The sequence below is a fragment of the Antechinus flavipes genome, chromosome 4 (genome assembly GCF_016432865.1).
Source record: "Antechinus flavipes isolate AdamAnt ecotype Samford, QLD, Australia chromosome 4, AdamAnt_v2, whole genome shotgun sequence".
NCBI classification, from domain to species: Eukaryota; Metazoa; Chordata; class Mammalia; order Dasyuromorphia; family Dasyuridae; genus Antechinus; species Antechinus flavipes.
In genome coordinates, this window is record NC_067401.1 from 271611031 (window position 1) to 271633599 (window position 22569).

The 22569-nt window shown below is 34.6% G+C and overlaps 1 protein-coding gene across 1 annotated transcript in view; it reads left to right on the plus strand.

The window, feature by feature from the left end:
* The window catches only part of KLHL32 (kelch like family member 32), a 310357-nt gene extending 288038 nt beyond the window's left edge, over positions 1–22319 (plus strand). The window contains exons 8-11 of the mRNA XM_051996720.1: positions 5776–5834; positions 8832–9024; positions 12721–12815; positions 21690–22319. Coding sequence (XP_051852680.1) covers positions 5776–5834; positions 8832–9024; positions 12721–12815; positions 21690–21851 — 509 coding nt within the window. The 3' untranslated portion in view covers positions 21852–22319. The remainder of the gene's footprint in view (positions 1–5775; positions 5835–8831; positions 9025–12720; positions 12816–21689) is intronic.
* Positions 22320–22569: the final 250 nt, after the last annotated feature.

Genomic DNA, 22569 nt, shown 5'->3' on the forward strand with positions numbered 1-22569 from the left:
AGCTCCCCATAATCATAAAATCACTTATCTAGACCCATGTGTGTAGGTGTATATATGTATACACAGATTCCTTCCTTTAAGTCAAGACATTTTTGTCTTTGTCTCAGCAAAGCCTAATGTAGGACTTTGAACTAAGTTGTTGCTTACAGATCTTTATTGATTAAATGATTATGTACATATGTAATTTAATAAATATTAACAGGTGTTTGAGACCTACTGTTTAGCAGGCTGTAGGTAGCTAAGTGGCTAGGTAGATAGAGGTCTGGGCTAGGAATCAGGAAGAACTGAGTTCCTAACCAGCCCCAGATATTTAGTAATTATACGACCCTAGGCAAATCACTTAAGACATGCCAAACTACTTCAAAATTTTTGCCAAAAAACCCCATGGTTTTCTTGTTATGGGGTCATGAAGAATCAGACACAGTTCAACAGCAAAGGATACAAAGTACAACAAAAAATACAATCCTGAATGTTTTTAGATGTGTGTGAATATATAGTATGAATACATGTTGTTTGTATGCTATTAAAGTGTGAAACTGCAATAAAACTTTTGGGTCACCCTATATATGCAAAGGAGTATGTTAAGAACACAAATTAGCTTCATTAAAACTTATTTCCTTTCTCCTTTTATTCAATAAGTATTTATTGGGCACCTAGGAAATACATATTTGTTGTGAGGGTGTTCCCAAGGAGCATCCTGGGATAACCGGTGGCTTTCCTTGGTAATGGTTCTAAAGGTATTTACACAAACACCTGATATGAAGGAGACGTTGTTAAGCCGAAAACTGGCTAATATAAAATAATTTATAGATTTGTTTTATATGTTATGTATTGAGCTAATATATATTTATTGAATGTGTTCTGCTCTTTGGCCAGTACTGTCTAAGTGAAAGAATTAAAAAGCTTCTATTATATTTTAAGCACTGTGCTAAGTACTAGGAATACAAACAGAAAAGCAAGACTCCTGAAGAACTAGTCCCAGTAGGAGCAGAAAGCACCTATGAGAAGTTGCAGTGACAGATTAATAGAAGGGCCCATGGTCTTTAGAAAGGTGCAAGTGGCAAAGCAAATGATGATGCAACATCTTCTTTACTGTAATTTCCATTGAAAAAATGGTGTTCATTCCTCATGTTGAGCCATTGACTTTGATAGAGAAAATTTTGTTATCTGGGTGTCCAGTACCTATGGGTAATGCAGAAGCAGTCATGATTACCAGGTCCTATCTCCATAAGGGCTGATTCTTTAGTTTTTATTTATGTGTGTGTGTGTGTGTGTGTGTGTGTGTGTGTGTGTGTAGTTACATACTTATGTATATAGTTACAAGTGTAATTATATAGCTATATGTGTGTAGTTATATATACAGTATGTATATATATACATATATAGAATATATATAGTACATATATAGTATGTAATCATATATATGTAGTTATATATAGTTATAAGCATGATCTTATATATAGTTATATGTATGCAGTTATGTGACTAAGTAGTTATGTATATAAAGTTATAGGTATAGTTATATATAGTGTTACATATATAGTTATATGTATGTGATTGTATGTACATAGTTACATTATATATAGTTTTATATATAGTTACATAGTTATATGCATATAATTACATATATAGTTATGTGTATATATAGTCATAGTTATATGTATATAATTAGTTATATATATGTTACATAGTTATGTGTATATAGCAATATGTTTTAGTCATATATAATTATATATAGTTACATAGTTATATGTATATACATATACTATATGTAATATGTGTAATTATATGTATGCAATTATAAGTATAGTAATATAGTTTTATATATAGTTATACATGTAGTTTCATAGTTATATATATGGTTATATGCACATAGTTACATATATAGTTATAGGTACAATTACACATATATAGTTAATAAAGTCATGTAATTATAGATGTATTGTTATAAATGGTTATAATTATTTATAATATATGTACATATAAACACATACACACATACATATATATACACATATACATGCATACACAGATATATATATACATATACATACATATATTTAAATTGGCTAGAAAGAGTTGAGGGGAAACAGAATCAGTAGTATTTTTGGCCACAGAATGGGAACAAGAGACTTTATCCTCAAGAAGTGTGTAGTGAGTTTATTAAGTATAAGTGGTTTTTTTTTTCAGTTAAAAAAAGGAATTAGCCACAGATTTGGCCAGAGGACAAAGAGTTGTTTTTCTCATTCCCCTACCCCTTGCTTTCTACAACACAAGCATTTACTTGCTGTTGTCTTTGTCACAGCTGTTAGTGTCTGAAAGGGCATCCCAAAGTGTAGACAGAGTTGGTGTTTTTAAACACCCTGTTATCTTCTCTATGGTGGGTTTTATCCATTTATCACTGGATTTCTTGCAGATAGTGCTGAGGAAATTTAAGAAAATGTCTTGCTGTTGTATTGTCCTGTGATAGGAATCATTTCTCACTTCTAGCAGTGTGTTAACTTTTCATTTCTTCCGGCAGTTCTTTAAGACCTCGGTGACTTTCTGTAGCCAGCAGTATTTTTCTTTTTGAAGTCACAGTTCAGGAGCAGATGATGAAGCTGTTCATTTTGAATTTTGGTTGAAAATTCTCAAGTTCAACTGTGGCACTTCAAAGTTAGGGAAAACTTGGTTTTGAAAATTGATGCAGATACAAGATGGCATATTTAATGACAGATGTATCTATAGAAAGCTGTTAAGATGCAGATTATCCCCCTGGGGAGGGAGATCAAAACTGCCAATCTATAAAATATACTTGATAGGGGCAGGCAAGGAATCTATCTACGCAAGTGCTTTGATTGCGGGGGACAGTGTAGCAGCATGTGGCATCCTAACCTAAGAGCAGACAAATCAGCTTGATGACTTTCAAAGCCAAGAATACCGCTGCAGGCAAGGGTACTCCAGTCTAGGAGAAATTAAAACATATAGAGACTGTTATTAATTCCATATCTATTTTTGTGTAGTCAAATCTGTATGCAAATCCTTAGCATCTCATTTCGGCAGATTAATCTAAAAGTGAAGAGTGGTGTGTGAAGGGAATGCAATGAAGAAGCTCCACAAATGAGCAAAAAGGCATCAAGGAAATGGAAACAGGGAGAACTTGGATGCTTCATTTTTTTTTTGCATGGCTTTATTTATGTGCTTATTTGTCAATTATTTAAATGGGGAGCAATACTAGTAGCATCATCTGGGGTTTTCTTTCACAACAGTGACTTGGCAAAAGTTACAACATTGCTTTGCTGGTGAATCTCTTTGACATTTCACGTCCTGCTGCTAATCAAGAAAATAACTGTAATTTCTCCTACCCTCCCCCCAACTAGTAATCTGACTCTTCATTTCTAAATATTATTATATGAATGAAAATACATATGTTAAGGAAATCTAATTAGTGAATACAGATGAGAGAAAAAAAGATTACTTCTTCAGAAAATGATAAATAATAATGAGAATACTGGGAATCTTGTAAGAGAAGGTAGGGACTGTCAGGATTCTTTACTACAGTAGTGACATTCTAATCCCATTGCAGTACATTTAATCTCTAACAAACAAAATCTTTTAAGGTTTAAACTATAACCATTTGAAGCATTGGCTTCAATAATTTTATTGAAGTTGACTTTAGCAGGATCTCGGATTTCTGTAACAAGTTCAGCAGTCTCCACAACTAAAGCTGGTGTGAGAGGGAATTTGGCTCTCTATCCTTCCATTACATTTGCATTCCTTATTGATGTACCCTGAGCAAGGTTTGGTTAATCATTTTAATACCAAAGACTTATGCAATCTCAGTGGATGCTTGATAATTCATCTTTTGTTGTTAGGCTGAGTAGGAACAATTAGGTATTGGAAGCTTCACAAAGGAAGAGTGATGCTAAAATTATTCCATTCTGCTAATATAGTTGTCAAAAAGGTATGTATTTTATCATTATCATTATTTTTATCTTAAATATTTGAGGGAATGTAGTTATTTCTGCCATGCTTTTCTTAAGTGACAGGGGTTTTTTTTCCTTTGATTTTTATATTAGAAAGGAGACATTCTTAAAGAAATGAAAAGTTCTTTTTTCACTTACTAGAATCTCATTTGTGTTTTCTTCATGGATTTATAACATAGGCAATTTTCCCATTTATCTTAGAAGGAATTCCTTGCCTCAGAGGGAATGAAACCTGCCCTCTAGTTAAAAGTGGTCTTAGAAAATTAAATGAATGATTCTAGTTACTGGGGGCAAAGGAGGAGGATAATGATTGGCTTGGATCAGGTTTTTTTTTTTTTAAATATATGCAAAGATAGTCCTCAACATCCACCTTTGCAAAGCCTTGTGTTCCAAAATTTTCTTTTTTCCTCCCTCCCTCTTTCCTCAAGATAGCAAGCAATTTGATATAGGTTGAACATATGCAATTCATCATGTTTTTAAAATAACATTTATCTAATTATTATCATTAGCTTATTGTATTCAACCCTTTTCTTATTAACTAGACACTGCTATTGCTAGCATAGTAACTTGAACATACCAGCTATTCGTGGACTTGAAAATTTTAATTGAACTATTTTTATTGATATTGAAAATGAGGACCCTTGCAGAGAATTTGTATGTTTATGCTTTCTGTGCTACTAGACTACGTGGCTTGCCAAAAAAGAGAACTTTAGGTATGTGCCCCATATATATTTATATATAATAAAAAATACAGAAATATATATTTCTTTGTGGCCATACCATTTTGAAGTAAATAAGCATTTAAGTAAATAAGGTTACTAGCCTAAAGTTTTCTGGCTTTAGCCAATGATTTGGGACCAGGATTTAGAACATAATGCATGAGAGTATTAGTATTAAAAATTTCTTTTGCTTAAAAGTGAAATTACTTCTAGAGTTGTGGATTTTTTTTTTTGGTTTTGTTTTGCTTCTCTTGATGTCCACTAATGCCATTTCTTCCACAAAGCCATTTTACATGCTGATTTTTAGAGGTTTGCATTTTGATTGTAAAAATTCATGCTGAGCAAATGGTTATTACATTGTATGTTGCTCTGTACACACAACAGGCCTGGAAAGAAGTCAGAATAGAGGAAAACTGGGAACAGCATGAAATATATTTAAGAGTTTTTGGTTATAAGTAGATGAACTTAAGCCCTTTAGATCTGTGCAGCAATCAAGAGAGTTTCAAAGCCAGGAATTTTTGAAGAGTTTTAAAGCTTGAATAGTGACTTAAAAAAAAAAAGGCAGAACAACTGTAAATCCCAGACTATATTATTTATTTTATACTAAGTTGCTCTGGTCTTGGGAAATAGCATCTCCAAATAAGCAGAAACTGTGTACTATTATGCAAACTGTTAAATGTTTGGCTAAGAGTTATCCCAGTTGTTAAATGTCCTTGGGACAAACCACACAGAAACACTTTTTACAACTGAGTTTCCATTTTTCTCTTCCTCTTTTTTCTAAGTGATATGTTGCTTTCTCCCCCCTCCTTTCATTTGTCCAATTTATAACAATCTGACAGCATCCATTCTTGCTTATCTCAGTGTATTTGTTGCTTCCTCTTAAGTAAATGATCTCCAAAATGTCACTTGAAAGTGAAGTTACTTAAAAAAGCTTAATCATATCATAAGTTTGTCATTAGGGCACACAAGCCAATCCTCACTAATAGTTAATTCCCCCTTCTTCGCCCCCAGTAATATTTAATTCTTATTTGTGGAATAGCCCATGTCTTATTTATGAAGAGACTTAACACATGTTAATCAATCCATTACAGGTGGGGTAACCAATACTGCACAATATCAGAACAGACTAATGGTGTATGAACCCAATCAGGTAAGGACTAACTAGCCCTACTAAAAACAGATTTTAAAGATACGTTCAAGTTTTCATATATATGTATTTTCTAACTATATTCATATCATATGATATCTTTCTTTTCTTTCTCTAAATGTGTTTATATATATAAAATAATATATGTAAGGAAAATGAAACTCAATTTTAGTTAATGAAACTAATATGATTTAAATTCTTCCATCTTCCTACAATTTTTTTTCTTCTCTGAAAAATATTTTTTTGGTATTCATGGGTATTATTATTATATACATACTCCCCTCTACTATCTAGAAGACCTTGGCTAACATGTTTAAATGAGCCTTGTTGCCCAACTCATTGGTCAGGAGTATCATTCTGGGAGCAACATTCTGTGCAGTTTTCATCACTTCAGGGCAGATCAGTAGTCGGGTAAACCCTGGAGATAGAAATGCCTGTAGAGTTTGTCTGTGCTGTTTACTCACCAGCAGCCAGGGCTTGGATTATAAACATTCTAATGAGGTCTGGCCTTCCCTCTGTCCACTCCTCATATATTTTAAATGTTCTTTTGTTTCCCCCTGGGCTTAGCGCTACAGATCAGCCCCCTTCCTTCCAGTTTAAACAATAGCACATTTGCCAGATGTCTACTGAATTTTACATTTATCCATTCGTGGATGTGTTTAATCTTTTTCATGATTAAAGGAACATTTCAAAATAGTCTAATTTAGGTTTTTATATTCATCTGGAGAAGTTATCAAGGACATGCAACATCAGCTTGGTTTTGGCGATCCAAGCAGGGATGGGTATACAGAAATTTGTATCTCGCCCCAGCTCAGCTGTCCTTTTAGTATCTTTTGGAGTGTTTTAACTATTCCTTGATGCTGAAAATTAGAGAAGTCATCACTCCTACCCATCCCAATGTGTTTTCTGGGGTCACGAGAGTTTGCAGACCTTGGAAATTGTAAGGGAGGTTGTCCGTGAGTCGGCCATCCCAGAGGGATCATTAATGGCCCTCTCTCGAATTTGGCACAGACACGGTTAAAGTGGAAAGGAAGGGTTAGTGTTTTTCTCAAATGAGGTCTGCTTCGTGTTTGTACACACAATCTCTTTTTAAAAATTCCACTGGCATATTGTTTACGGTGGGTGCTGGCAAACATCACATCTGCTTGCATCTTGCACAGAATCTCAATCACTCCATCACGCAGCCTTGCCGCTTGTTTCTGGGCTAGGCCTTTGTGGAGAGTCGATAATGCCCGCCATCTGCCACAGAGCACACTGCTACCTGCCAACAGGCAGGCGGGGTGACCTCTGCTTCCCCACCACTGATTAGTATTCACACGCCGGCTTATTAGGAGTGACCCCGCCAGGCCCCTCTGTTTCTTTGCCTTTGCAGCGGTTGGCGGCTCACCTGGAAGGCACTGCAGTCGAGGAAGCTAAAGATATAATCAGGGGATGCAGGCAGGCTTTGCAAACCAGATGGCGTCCATAGTCCTGTGGCAGGGGACAGGACTGCGAATGCAAAAATTAATTCCTAATACTGTAATATGGAGTCTGAGAGAAGGCACCTGAAGAAAGCATATTTGGAGCCCACGCCTTGGTAGCCTAATTAAAGGCATTTCTTGGCCAAATACCTGAAGGAAGCCTTGACTTTCTTAATAAGAAAGTTACTTATTTGGCTGGAAGGGTGTTTGATTTGAAAATTAGCTTGAACAGTTGTTCTCTTTGCATGATATCTACACATTGAAAAAGTGGCAGACAAAAATGGTGTGTTTTTCAAATGGCAGAAAACACATTTTCCATCCAGAAATATCTTTGAAAAAAAAGGGGGGGGGAATTAACTGAGCCTATAGAAATGCTTGCTTGAATTAATGTTTGTATAGATGAACTTATTTCCAGTTCTCCAGAGATGACATAATCTGTTTTGAAAGTATATCATTCAAAACTTAGTACTTTTTTGGGTCAAATTCCTATTTTTCTTAGTAAAAGTGATGCTTATTTAATATAGAAGGAAGTTCTTAGGGTCTGACTACCAATCTGGGGCAGTTGTCAAACTCTGTAATTTTGAAGTGTGATTCAAAATTAAAATTTTTTTAGAGATCATTCTACCATTTTTTTGGACCAGAGACCTAGTTAGGATAAGTTGACCTTAGTCCTTTCAGGTATTCCCAGAACCAAATATGAATGACAAATTATATTCAGTACCAAATATGAGTGACAAATTATATTCAGTACAATATTAGAACATTTTCTTTTAAAACAAAATTGGTTTCTCTAAAATTTCCCTGAATTTATCACAAAATAAATTCCCAGCTATATAGGACTTTAAATTCTCCAGCATCAGGGGAGATTTGTTGTCAGATCATTCTTCAACAACTCTCTAATATGCCCCCAAAAAGTTAATTTTAGAGAACAACAAAATACCTTTTCCTTCCATCAGGGCACAAGGAGAAACAAAACATTTCCAGCCACACAATGCTTTTGTACTGAAGTTATTTGCTTAAATGAGTAACCACTGGGTTAAGACAGATAACTACCATATTAACTTGTTTTCTCACAAGACACTAGACATAGCTACAAATGTATGTTATTTCCAAAGCTATTAAAGATCAACGGGGAAACTGTAGAAGCTTTTTTTTCTTAAAGCCTTTAAAATAAGTGATATTTAAATTTTTGGTTCTTTTTATGTTTATTCTTATTGGATTGAGGTCTGTAAGTTTCATGGCCCATTACCAAAGTTCACATTGAACTGTGTGAGTTTAAGAGGTTTGGGCATTGGGACAGGGTCAAACAGAAGGAAAAGGGAAATATCTCAAGTTCAGCTCAAAAAAAAATATTTCTGAGACTCTGCCTTGTGCAAGATACTTCTACTGAGTGATGAGTGTACAAAGATAGAAAATTACATGATATCTATCTTCAAAGAGCTTTATAATCCAGAAGTCGTTAAACTTGGCTCTGCCATTTCCACTATGAAAACATTCATACCCTATCACGGGCAGAGTTTTTCTGTGTTTTCATTTGCAGAATCAGTGGATTAGTCGAAGTCCTATGCCACAGAGAAGAGTGTACCATTCCATGGCTGCTGTCCAGAGGAAGCTGTATGTTCTTGGGGGCAATGACTTGGACTACAATAATGATCGCATTCTTGTGAGACATATAGACTCTTATAACATTGACACAGACCAGTGGACACGATGCAATTTTAACCTGTTAACTGGTAAGTACTTTTGATTTAGTAAATAGAAAAAATCCAAAAAACTTTTTGAGATGAGAGTCTGGCTTTGTTTTGAAATACATTTTCTAAATGATTTTTACCATATTCCTAAATTAACATAAATGGATTTTATTCTAATAACTAGAATAGAGATATTGTTGTTCATTTATTTGTGTGTGTGTGTGTGTGTGTGTGTGTGTGTGTGTGTGTGGTAGAGGTCTACTCCTTTATGTATCAAAGCTTTGGATTATTATGTATTCTTTATGTATAAAGCTAGTTAATGTTTTTCCTATATTACATTTAGAGTTTTTAAAAATAAATGTAATAGTAGAGAACTTCTACTGTAGACCTTCCTTTTACTGATATAGATTAACAATTCACCTATATTTTTATAGTCTTAAAGAGTTGCCTATGGCACTGAGCTAAGTGATGTCCACAATTAGCATGTGCCAGAGGTGGGAAAGCAATCCAGATCCTCTTCGTTTTAAAAATGTCTTTCTACTCAATATTTCATGCTCTCAAGAATAATACCTGCCACTTATTTAGCACTTTTATATTTACTAAGAAGTTTTAAAATACCTTATCTAATATGATTTATAGAATAACTATGTAAAGTATTGCTATTTCCATTTCTACTCCAGTGGGCAAACAATCCCAATTGCTAATGGTGGTGGTTGGGGAGAATATTAGTATTTTATCAATAAAAACACTACAACTCGTAAGGGTGAAATAATATGCCCAAAGTCACACAGCTACTAAGTGCAAGTGTTTCCTGACTTCTAGTACCATACTTTTTCTTTATGTGACATAGTCATTTGGCTTCTCTATGTATCTAAGAAATGCTCATACCAAAGTGATTTCAGAAAAACCTGGAGAGCCTTACACAAACTGGTCCTAAGTGAAGTGAGCAGAACCAAGAGGACATTGTACATAGCAACAGAAGATGATGTAATGATCAACTGTGATGGATTTGGCTTTTTTCACCAATGAAGTGACTCAAAACAATTCCAATAGATAATGGAATGGAAAGAGCCATTTGTATCCAGAGAAAAAAGTATGGAGATGGAATATAGATCAAAGCATAGTATTTTCACCTTTTTGTTGTTATTGTTTCTTTGCTTATTTTTTCTTTTTCATGTTTTTTTTCCCTTTTGATCTGATTTTTCTTGAACAGCATGATATAAGGGTAAAAATGGACCAAAAATTATTAATAGTTAAGTAAGGACTTGAATCTCTCAAAAAGTCAAAATGAATCAGGAGTTGCTGTCCATAATGGACAATCCCTTTTGATCTGATTTTTCTTGAACAGCATGATAAGTATGGAAATATGTTTAGAAGAATTGCACATGTTTAACCTATACCGGATTGCTTGCTGTCTAGGGTAGGAGGGACTAGGGGAAGAAAATTAGAATATAAAATTTTGCAAAAGTGAATGTTGAAAACTATCTTTGCATGTCTTTGGAAAAATAATATACTATTTAAAAAAGAGATACTTATACATTTCTTTGCTGTAACAAATATGTACTTTAAATTTTGCAAATGATGCAGCTATGGGAATGTGGGTCTGAGTTAATGAACACTTCCCCCTTCCCTGCAAAGTAAGTCTTAATGTTCCTGACTCAATTTAAGTTCCACTAAATTTATTTTTTCCACGTCTTCCAAATAACTTTAATAGAATGATCTGGAAAAAGGTTGTTTTTGTTTTTGTTTTCTGTCTATGTTTTTTGCAATTCTGTGTTTAGTGACATGTATAGACAATACTAAATTTGCTCTTAAGAAACATATTTCACTCCTGGATAGAAGGTTTTAAGGGGTTCTATAAATCTACTATCTAAAAAAGCATACTAAAAAATATGTTTCTTATATCATCATGGAGTATACCCACAATAGTTCTATACTTTGACCTCCTGGGAGGCAGTGATCTCTCACTGTTTCTGTTAAATCCACCAGCACAGTGAGAAGCTATATAGAATGTCCTAATCATTCAAAGATATCCTCTATTAAGGCGTGTCATCTTCATGGAGTTTGCAATGTGAAAACTTAGAGGTGGCTGGTCAACATTTTGTAATGAAAAAATAACTGGATTTTGGAATTTTGGATTCAGAAGACTTCTAAAATCAGATCCTTTCTCTTCTGCCACATAGCTGTGTGATCTTGAATTTCATTCCTTTGGATTTCTGTTTCCTCATTTACAGAATGAAGTCTTTGTACTCAGTGATCCCTAAGGTTCTGCATCTTTGTTATGTTCCATGAACTCAGCGTATTAGTCCATTTCCTTTGATTCATTTACAAAATTATAAGTCACGTTCTAAGACTTGACAAATTACATTGTCTTGTGATGCCATTTTAAAATGGTGAGTTGAAAACTAGGTACTCCAGTGGGCAAACAATCCCAATTGCTGACAGTGGTGGTGGGGGACAATATTAGTATTCTCCATTTAGAGCATTATTAGTTGGAAGTAGCGTTTAGATGTTTCAGTTGATCTGTCTTTTTGGATTTTATAAAAAATGATTTCCGAGTCCCATATATAGCTTCTTCCAAGTTAGCACTACAGGACTTGAGACTATCTAGTTTTTGAGATCTATGATTCTGACTGGCTTAGGATATAGTTTATTTATTGCTTCAGTCAATCCTTTGTCAGCCCATCAATAAAATGAGACTATCACATTCTCCGAATGTCCTCTAGGGAAGAATATGTATTCTTGAGTTATTCTGTCTTTTAAAACAAAACAAAAAACAATACCAGCACTAAACTAAGACTTAAATTATTTTGATGTGTCAGCATTTAGGGTTTTCCCCAATTGTTTTCAGATCAACTACTTTCAAAATGTTTAATAACTATTGTCTGAATATATATGTATACACACACATATATTATATATATATATATATATATATCCCACAATATATATGTATGTATGGTAGTATAATCCTTTTATTTTTGTTTAATATGTAATATTCAATATAAACATGTTTGGCAATCCATAGGAATGAATTTTTCAGGAAGACCTCAATCAATCAATAAGTATTTAATTAAGTATCTACTACATATTAGGCACTACACTAGGTGCTGAAGACACAAAAAACAAATCAAAACAAACAAACAAAGGAAGAAATCTCTTCCTTCAAGGAGCTTCTGTCTTTGGGGTTAAGAGGCATACCCTATAAATTTAACCATTTTTTCCATTCATACATTCAGGAAACATTCCATAGAAATATTAATTGTTCACAGTTTTGAGGTGCTTTATGATTTGCATGGTGCTTTCCTCAGTGAAACTATTATTATCATTATTTTATAGATGAGGAAGCTGAAAGATTCTGTCTTGTCCAAGGTCTCAGAGCTAATAAATGGCTGAGCCAGGGCTCAGATTCTCTAATAACAAGCCTACTTCTTTCTCCTTCATGACTTTGATTGGTACCAATTTAGATTAGTTCCATACAATATGCACCCTTAGACACAAGTCCCTGCTTAACCATGAATAATGATTTGCCCCATTTTGACCCTCATATCATCACACAGTTTACCCACAATGGTTCTGCACCCTACATCCTGGGCAATACTGAGCAGTTGCTACCTGTTTCTCTCTGTTTCTGTTAAATCCACCAGTGTAAAGAAATTGCATATCTCAGTGCCAAAAGGGTTAATTAAAACATGCAGGTGGTGTATTTCACTCCCTCCTTCTTCCTTTTTGCTTTAGGTCAAAATGAATCAGGAGTTGCTGTCCATAATGGAAGAATATATTTAGTTGGTGGCTATTCGATTTGGACAAATGAGCCTCTGGCATGTATTCAGGTGGGTAGTTGAGGTTCCTTTTGAAGTCTCTTCAAATGGTTCAGAAAGGTTACTTTTTTGCAGTGCTGTTACTGACTGAGGAAAAGCATTCAAGTGAAGAGAGGGGATAAAAGTGTGTGTGTGTGTGTGTGTGTGTGTGTGTGTGTGTATGTGTGTGTGTGTTCCATTCATTCAGACACTAAACTGAGCTCTGAGTGTATGTTGATAATTTTATTTATTAAAAGATTGTGCCCTTGGGGGGAAAAAAAAAGGAATGAGTCTGGGGATGTATGTGTATATGTACACATGTGCATACATGTATATGTGTATGTAAAACACAGACACATGTATGTGTGGGAATGAGAGGGAGTTCCTCCAATTTTAAAACAAGAAAAAAAGAAAACTTTTATAATAGCTTAAAAATATTCCCTCTTCTTTTCTGAATTTGTCATTTTTCTAAGTGTCAGAACTGAAAATAATAGGATGCTTCTTTTTAAGGCTTGTGCATTTCCATTATTGCTGGCTACAAAGCCTGTTTCACTTGCTGGCCAACAGTTCCCAGAGCTGTTCTGAGCAGCAAGTGGTTTGTCATTGGCCTGCCAGTCCCAAAGCAGTGTTGGCACAGGACAGCGTTCACAGCTCAGGCCCAGCACGGGGCTCAGTGTGCCTTTGGAAATAGTCCTAGATGCCAGTGATTTCCTTAGACAGGACCTGTTTTTTAAATGTTTTTGGCTATAGTTTTATAGTTCTAGTTTATATGTTGTCTGACTCCATGGCACTTTCCCCCCTTTAAATCCAAACGCCTTGCTGAAAGGAGAATTTTGCCAGAGTGAGGGTGACAGGGATGCCCAGCACTTGTTGACTTGACATCAGGGAATGAGGGAAGGGATTCAACTCTCCCAGGCATAAAAGCTGTGCTGGAGTTAACTGCTCTCTGCCATGGTGCAAGAGATCAGCCCAATGGGAAGCTCTCTGATTGGAGCGTTTATATTCTTTCCTGCACAAATTAGCTGTTCTGTTAAGTGCAAGCAATCTGTGTCAGCTGTCTGTGGTTTCCAAGTCTATGAGGAATTGCCATCTGGACATGGTTGGTGAGCTTAGAGGTGCTGCAAAATGAGCTTTCCTGGGAGTTTTTATCCAGCTGATGGGAGACAAGTGCTTGGTTATGTTTAGGTGGTTTTTTAATACAGTTGTAGCATTTTTTTCCTTCCAAGCAGGTTGTAAATCTGCTCTCATCCCATTGTGTCCTTGGTGAACATTGAAGAATCTTTTAAGACTACTTGTATGTCCTTTGCTTGAGGGTGGAAGGGAGGAATGGAGAGAAGGGTGGCCTTTCAAATTTATAAGTATTGGTGAAGTGTTGGAGGAAACAAGACGTCTAAACTGAGTAGACATTTTATAACTAACTGTAATTTTTTAAGTCACTTGACAACTTTCTCCTGACCTAACGTAATTGGTCTGATGTAATATCATCCCCCATCCTTCATCTTTATCCTCCCATAACAGCCAGGGCCCAGATTTCTAGCCTTAGACAGTAAGCCTGTCAAAAACAAGTAATTTGTCCAGCTGCTATACATGTTCAACCTTTCTCTTGACTTCCTATTTTCTACTTCTTGCCGAGAGATTAATGATCAAATCATAGCTTCTGTGAATTAATGTTATTGTGTGTGTATGTGAAAATACACATGTAGTATATATACATATATGCATATACTCAAAAACATATTATCCTATAGCTTCACTTAGACTACTTGTGATTCTGAATCATTGGTTGCAGATGGAAATACTTCCTCCCATAGCCACCACTCATACCTATCTAACTTAACCCCCTCCTCCCTTTATTTTCCCTATTTCACTCTACTTTATCCCTTTAATTACATCCTATTGTTAATAAATTACCCTTCATATCAGAAATTTGGCCTCCTCCTAAAAATTACTTTGGATATATTTTGAATTTAATTTTCTACATACATATAATTTCCTCTAATAGAATGTAATTTTCTTGAAACCACAGATGGTTTGATGCACATCTAATATAATACTTGGAATATAGGAGGTGCTTAAAATGCTAGTTGAGTAGAATTTAATCTAGTTTATGCTTGTGTGTGTAACTTTTTGGTAATGTACTGAAACCTATTTACACCAATCTCTATTACCCTTTGGATGTTTTCATACAAGTTTGAATCCACGGAAAATATGATATTAGCCATATATCATTCCTAGAAGAATATTGGGGCTAAAGAGATGGCATTTTTTAAATAAAAATTTGAGATTTTTGAAAGTGCTGCTCAATTTCCCAAATATTTTCCAGCCAACTTCTTTTTTCCTTTTTTTTAATTATTGTCTGACTTATTGTCCACTTGCAATGTCTGTCCCAACATTTACGAATTCATGGATTCATAATCCACTCCATAGATTTATTTATCCAACTGTGTATAAGACTGGAAAGTGTCATTTTTCACTTGGATTTTGCTGTGTATATAAATAGGCCAAATTTTCTTGAGTAATTATCTTATTTAGCAGGCTCTACAATGTTCAGGTCTTGATATAGTTAGCATAGTGTTATCTAAAAACATGAACATCAGGGAGATAAAAAAAATACTGTATGTGAGGAATATCTTTTTCATTTTGAGCTCTGTACACAGTATCCTTTATGAGATTGGCAAACACCTTTAGCAAGCACACTGCCCTATGTTTAATTCATCTCTTGATTTTAATAACCTGAAAATTGCTGAACAAGGTTATCTTTTGTTATCTATCTTAAGGTATCTTGTATTATTTTGTCATATATAAATGATACCTTGTCTTTAAGGCTATGTTAAAGAGGTCAGAAGTACTGATTAAAATGCATTTTTATAGTTAATATATTTGCTTTATAAGATATTGTATTATCTATATCATGTTTTCATCTAGGATTCCCTGAATATTACCTTTCATTTGTTTTGTTTACATTTGGAATATACATAATGAATATAATGTACACACATTTACATAGACACAGGGTATCCCAGAATCTTAGGGCAGTTTAAAGTGTTTTGGAGGGACACTCTGTAAGTGTTTTCTTCCCCAAAACTATGTTAAGTTCTTTGACAGCAGAGACGACTTCATGTTTGCCTTTGTATCTCTAGTGCCTATTATAGAGTCTGAAACTTAATAGTTCCTATTGATTGATAAATGCCTTCTCATTCATGATGTCACTGGCTCTCTTCATTTTTTGGTCATATCTCCAAAGTGATATATGAGTTAGAAGTTTTTTTTTCCCCTAATAAATGTTCATGATATTTTCCTAATTGTTCAGTATCTTCCTGTTTGTTTGTTTTTTTCAGGTATCTTGAAAACTGACTAATCAATGCCCTCAAAATCAAAATAAAAAAAATTTCTCTCCATCATAGATAACCTTTATGTAGTCTTGCTCTGATCAAGCTGTTCTTACCATTTTTGTTTTCTTTAGTGCTGTTCCAACTTCTGTAGCATATGCTCTGAAATGACTATCCTAGCTCCCACTTTCTTTAAAAGAGATAGAGTAATGATTTATTCACCCTTACATTTCCTTATGTAGCCCACAGGGGACATTAGAAACTAAATATAGTGGCTCCACTGTGATAAAGAAAATGATTTGTTCCAGACCTCCATCCAAATCATTTGTTATTTTAGCTGTTTGTTGTCCTTCAGTTTTTATCCTTATGTGCTCTGAGGATGATCTGACTTGCATTATCTCATTCTGTACACTCTTTAATGATATAATCCCATAATCTTTTTTTCATACTCTTTTTCCATAAGACTTTACATATGGGTTTACATTCTAAACAAGTCTTTCCCTTGGCTGACCTTGCTTGGCAATGAGGTCAAGTGTTTGCTGGTTAAGATAATTTGTACGCACTTTTTTTTTTTTTTTTTTTTTGGCTGTGAGGATTGCCTTACATGGATTAAACTTTTATAGGAAGTCATAGTGTTAATATGTATTCCTTTATCCATTTTCATTTATTTGTTATCAATAGATTATTTAAATAGGTCAGATTATAGCTGTTTAAATGCAAAAGATATCATACTTTTACTCTAACTTGACATTATTTGACACATATAGATGATGATGATGATGATGATGATGATGATTGTGATCTAGTTTAGTTTTTGGATATGCCCAAGGAGAATAAATAAGGTGCTACCAACATTGGAAAGGGTAGCCAGGGAGGCCTTGAAATTAAGATGTCAACAAGATGCCTCTCTACTAGTGAAGAAATTTTTTTTTTGCTTTTATAAAAGAACAAAGTTTAAAAATAAAAAAAAAAAAACTTGTTTATAAAAATCGTAAAAGAAAACCACAGAGTTTAAGTTACAAAGGGATTGTGATATTTTTCTAAATTAATTCATCTTATTCATTCTCCTTGGCTTCCTGGTGAGGGTGGGGATATTAGAATATTTGTTGCTCCCCATTGCCACTTAACAGGTTCTCCCCTTTCCTCTATTACTCAGTAACTTCTCTTCCTTTCAGGTTCATGCTATTCATATCTCCCAGTCCTTCTTTGTAGCTCAGTTCAGAAGAACCCACATATTTTATGTTGCTGAGGAGTACTCAAGCTTTTAACCTTTGAGTCATCCATGATTCTTTACCCTTCATATCCAAGCTGTTACCATGACCTTGCTGGTTTTAGCTTTACAACATCTTTTTAATATGTCCTCTTGATTATTGTAATAGTTGCTTCTATTCTATCCTACATACAGCCATTAAAGTGATTTTCCTAAAATGGAATTCTGATCCTTATTAAACTCCAGTGGCTTATTATTGGCTCCAGAAGCAGATAAAAATGTTTTGGGTTTTTTTGCATTTAAAACACCGCCTACCTTCAGAGACTTCTTACACCTTACTCCCCCAAATCTACTCTTTCATTCAGTGACACTGACCTCCTGGTTGTCCAGTGAACACACTCCCATTTCTGACATTTTCTCCAGCTGATCCTTCATGTCTAAATTTTTCTGCCTTCTAAGTGCCAACTGCTGAATTCCCTTGCTTCCCTTAAGTCCTAACTAAAATTCTAGCTTTTATATGAAACCTTTCTTAACCCCTTTTAATTCTACTGTCTTCTCTCTTTCAATAATTTCCTATTAGCTCTCTAAGTACTTCATTTTGAATGTTTGTTTATGTACGGTCTTCTTCATTAGATTTGTAAGTTCCTCAAGGGCAAGGACTGTCTATGGGCTCAGCATGGTTCCTGGCACATAGTATGCAGTTAATAAATGTTTATTGATTGATTAAATTACTTTCATTTATCCTATCTGTATAAATTTGGAGGTTCTAAAGATATAGCCAAACTGTAAACAGTACTGAGTTTGGTCAGGTCCAGAAAGCAACAGAAAGTGCTCCTTTTACCATCAGAAAGTCATTTCTATGACTTTGGGCCAGTATTTTAGCCTCTTGGTTGTTCATTTGCTCAATTATAAATTGAGAAGGCTGGATTAAGTAACCACTAAGTCTACCTTCCAAACCTAAATTTTTAATCCTATGATTCTCCTTCCCAGGTTACTCCCAAACTTTCCAACATACTAAGCAAATTATCTGGTCCAAGAAAACCACATCTCAACATCGACAAGAAAAGAATATATATACATATATGTATATGTATGTGTATATACATATATATATATATATGTATACACACACACACACATACACTAGTCTGAACTATATGGTTTCTCTATTAATCTTTGACCTGCAACAAGCTGCATTCAGTGTTCTTTGTCTCAAGGGCAGGTGTGAAAGAAAATATACCTGACAAAGTCAACTCTTAAGATTGTGACATGGGCTGTTTTTAATGAAACCACAGGACAAATATTTGAAATAAAAGTTTCTGGTAGATGTAGAAGTACTATTGTTTATTTTTATGTTGGCAGAGCAAATATTTGGCATGGAGCATTGATTCTAATCTACTTTGCCATGTATGAAGAATAACGTACTGGGGAGCAGCTGCTTATGTGTGCATGTGATTAGTTTGCATTTCCAGCTTACCTCTACTATTCTTCATTCAGTATTATTTCCTTTTGGCTAAGGGATACTCTGCCAAATTGGCAGTGCTTACATACAGATGTCTTTTTTTGCCAGCTAATAAGGGAGGTTTTTTTTTTTTTGGGGGGGTGCTAACTTTCCCTTTCTTATGCTCACACATTAAATGCATTACATCTGCTTAACATACACAGTTTCTGTTGGCCCAGAGAGTCAAACAAAGAGTCTTTGGCTGATTACTTTCATTCAACTGGTATCTTCTCTTTTAACTGTGTATTCTGACATATATTTGCCTGAATGGCCTTAAATCCTTCCTCTCCCTTAGAGATGCATTCTGGAGAGATAAATGACACCACCAGCAAGGGTACTGTGCACATAAATTGAAGAGAGTTCTCTCTCCATTTGTAAAGCCTAGCGCCAAGGTATTTATTAATGGTAGTTTCATCTCTAAAGAAAAAAAAATTAACAAAACAAACCAATGCCATCCGAGGTGTGCCAAATCCTGCTATTGCTTCCACATCTGCAGGAGCTCATTTTGCTCCTGATGTGTAAGCGAGGTCTACTTGGCATGAAAAGAACACATTTCTATATCTGATTTTATGAAACCTTAGCTAGGCAAAAATTACTTCTTTTTTTTCTTTACTGAGTAATAACTGTACTTAAATCACTTCCAATTTAATATCTACTCTTTGGCTTCAGAGCAATTTTTTTTTTTTGGCCAGTTGTTTATCTGTAGTTTATTCCACAGTGCAAATACTTCCAAATGCTTCATTCAGTCCTAAGATAGGCTCAGCAATAGACAAAACATATAATCCATAAGATTTTAAAGATAATTCTCTTGATGTGGATTGTACTTGTTTGGGTGTGGCTGAAAATTCCTAGCTTGTAGACCCTGCAAAGATAGTGTACACTTGTCATTTGGTTAATAGCCATATAGATTAGTTTGAGTTATGTGGTCCCAGAGATGATACAATTTCCTGAAATGAAATCAGAACAGTAGTCTGCCACTGTACCTGTCCACCGGTTATGATGCTCAGGTTATGATGCTGAAGGACCTCTTAGCATTTCTTCTCTTCACCTTGTTTACTGTATTCTTGAAGTTTTTTAAGACAGGGAAGCCCAGATAGAGTGACTTTGTGACTTGTACTTTTGATTAGGCTGCAGAACCTCACTATTGTTGAGTAACTTTTGCTCTCAATGTAACCTAAAGATGCCATGACAAATCATTTAGGAGTTAAGTGCTTGCATTCTTTGATGTATAACTAGGTTTTTCAGCTGACAGAAAAAATAACAGAAATTAAAACATTTACATGACTTCCAGAGGGATTCTCTGATGCATGTTTATGTCAGACGAGTTCTTGAAATGTCTCTGCTCCAACCCCAATCATAGTAGGTTTCAATTAATGTACATTCCTATTTTATCTGTAGTTTCATGTTTGTTTTTGTCTCCCCTCCCTCCAAAAGTCTCATTTGTATTTACCTATGGATTTTTCACAGGCAGTTTATGTCATATTGACTACAATTAAGGGAATAGTGGAAAGATATGCTTTGTTTTGTGTTTTCTGAATTAAACTGCAAATTACTTTTTTTGTGAGAGGATAGAAAGAACAGAGCCTTATCTAATATCATTTATTGTAATGCTATCACAGATACAAATATACTATTTCTATAACTAGTATTTATGCATATGTGTGATATTACCACTTTATAATATATATAAATATATTTTTTTCTTTGTACACACACTATGTATTTATATATATATATATATATGTATATATATACACACACACACATATATATATGTGTGTATATATATATATATACACACACACACACACATATATATATAAACACATACATTCAATAGAATGCTACATTTGAAGTCTAGAAAACAGATTCAGATACTTTTTCTGATGCTAATTTTGTCTTCATTGTTAAAATATTTAACCTCTCTGAGCTTCTGGCAATTCTTTAAGACACATTAATCTGAAAAGATAAATTATCTATCAAGCCTGTTCTTTCACACCTGAACCACCATTTATAGTAATGGGAAGTATACTATCTGATTTGATCTTCACCCTTTCCTCCCATCCCCCCACTCCCACCCCATGAGTTAAGCATGGCAAGTGACATGGCATAATTGATCTATATTGGTTGAATTGCTGGACTTAATATTATTATTATTAATAATTGGGTTCAAATACAACATCTGATTCTTTCTTTGTAACTGTAGGTAAGTCACTTAACCTGGGTATAATAGCTATACACTTGCCATAAAGGAGAGAGAATGTCTAACTTGCATAAATACTGCTAAGGCAGTAGCAGATGATGATAAACTAAAAGCTATGGATTACTTGAGTTCTATAAAGTGATAATTTTCTGTGGCCCGTAAATAATATAAATATCCAAACAATCTTTGGTAGAAGTTCTTCACTCCTGCCATAAAGGTTGGTAGTGAAATTCAAATAAGAAAAGTTCATTGAGTGTCTTAAAACATTGAAGCACTTCATAAATATCAGCTCATCATCGTCATTATGATGAAGATGATGATGATGGAAAGAAAAGCACAGGGACATCAAAGACTATTTCATACATTAATAAGGAAAGGGTAGAATTAAGGCGCAGGTAGACTTTTGAATCTGTCCAATTTTCTCTCCACTAATCTATGCTGACTCTCAATATGGGTTTGTGTATTTTATCATGAAAATATGGGGTACAATAGGGTGTTCATAAGCACTGGGTGGTCAAAAATTTGGAGAGTCAGAAATCATATATTCTTATACTCAAGAGAGGAATTGGGTTCCTGTTGTGTTTAAACAAGATTCACTTGCTAGCTGTAAACTTTGGCAAGTAGGATTTGATCTCTGAGTATTCAAGGGCTTTTTTCTTGGCAGGTTTTGGATGTCAGCAGAGAAGGCAAAGAAGAGGTATTCTATGGACCCACACTTCCTTTTGCTTCCAATGGAATAGCAGCATGTTTCCTTCCAGCTCCATATTTCACATGTCCTAACCTCCAGACCCTGCAAGTGCCTCATCACAGGATCGGCAATGTCTGAGCATCCCAGATGTGCTATTTTAACCAAGCCAAGAGCAGGAGGAAAGAAAAGCTGAAGCTTGACTATCCAATTGACTCTGGGCATTGAGAATGGAAAGAGTCAGTGCTCAATGCTTCCTTGTTTTGTTTTATATATCTGTCTTAATTCAGATACATATTAGTAAAAAAAAAAATCACAAAACTCTTGTCAACTTTCTCTCTTTTATCACATGTCAATATATCATATGGTACATGGATTTTTTTTTAATCATGGTATAGCTCATTGACAACCTGTTACATGCTTGTATGTGACCCCATGTGTCTTAAATACATTGTTCATGTGTCTTTCCTGGCTAATGTTGCCCAGGATTATACAATACTATCTTAATTGTGCAAATTTATTTCTTGCTAATGGAATCACTGATTCAACAAAATAATGAATCTTCAGTATTAAAACTTTTCACCATTAAAAAAAAGGCGCACCAAAAAACTATTACTTATCCCAATTCAGTAGAGGCTCTGCATTATAATATGATAAATTTTTAAATGTCATATTTTATTAAAGGTAATCCAAGAATAATAGAATGGAAGAAGGCTAGGGGAAAAAGGCATAAAACTCTTGAATTCTTACCCTATTTTACACATTCTGTGACCTTGGGCAAAAAGTACAACCTCTTTCAAATTTTCAGCTTCCTTATTGTTTAAGCAGTGTAATTATCTCCTTTTTCCATCCCAAAGGG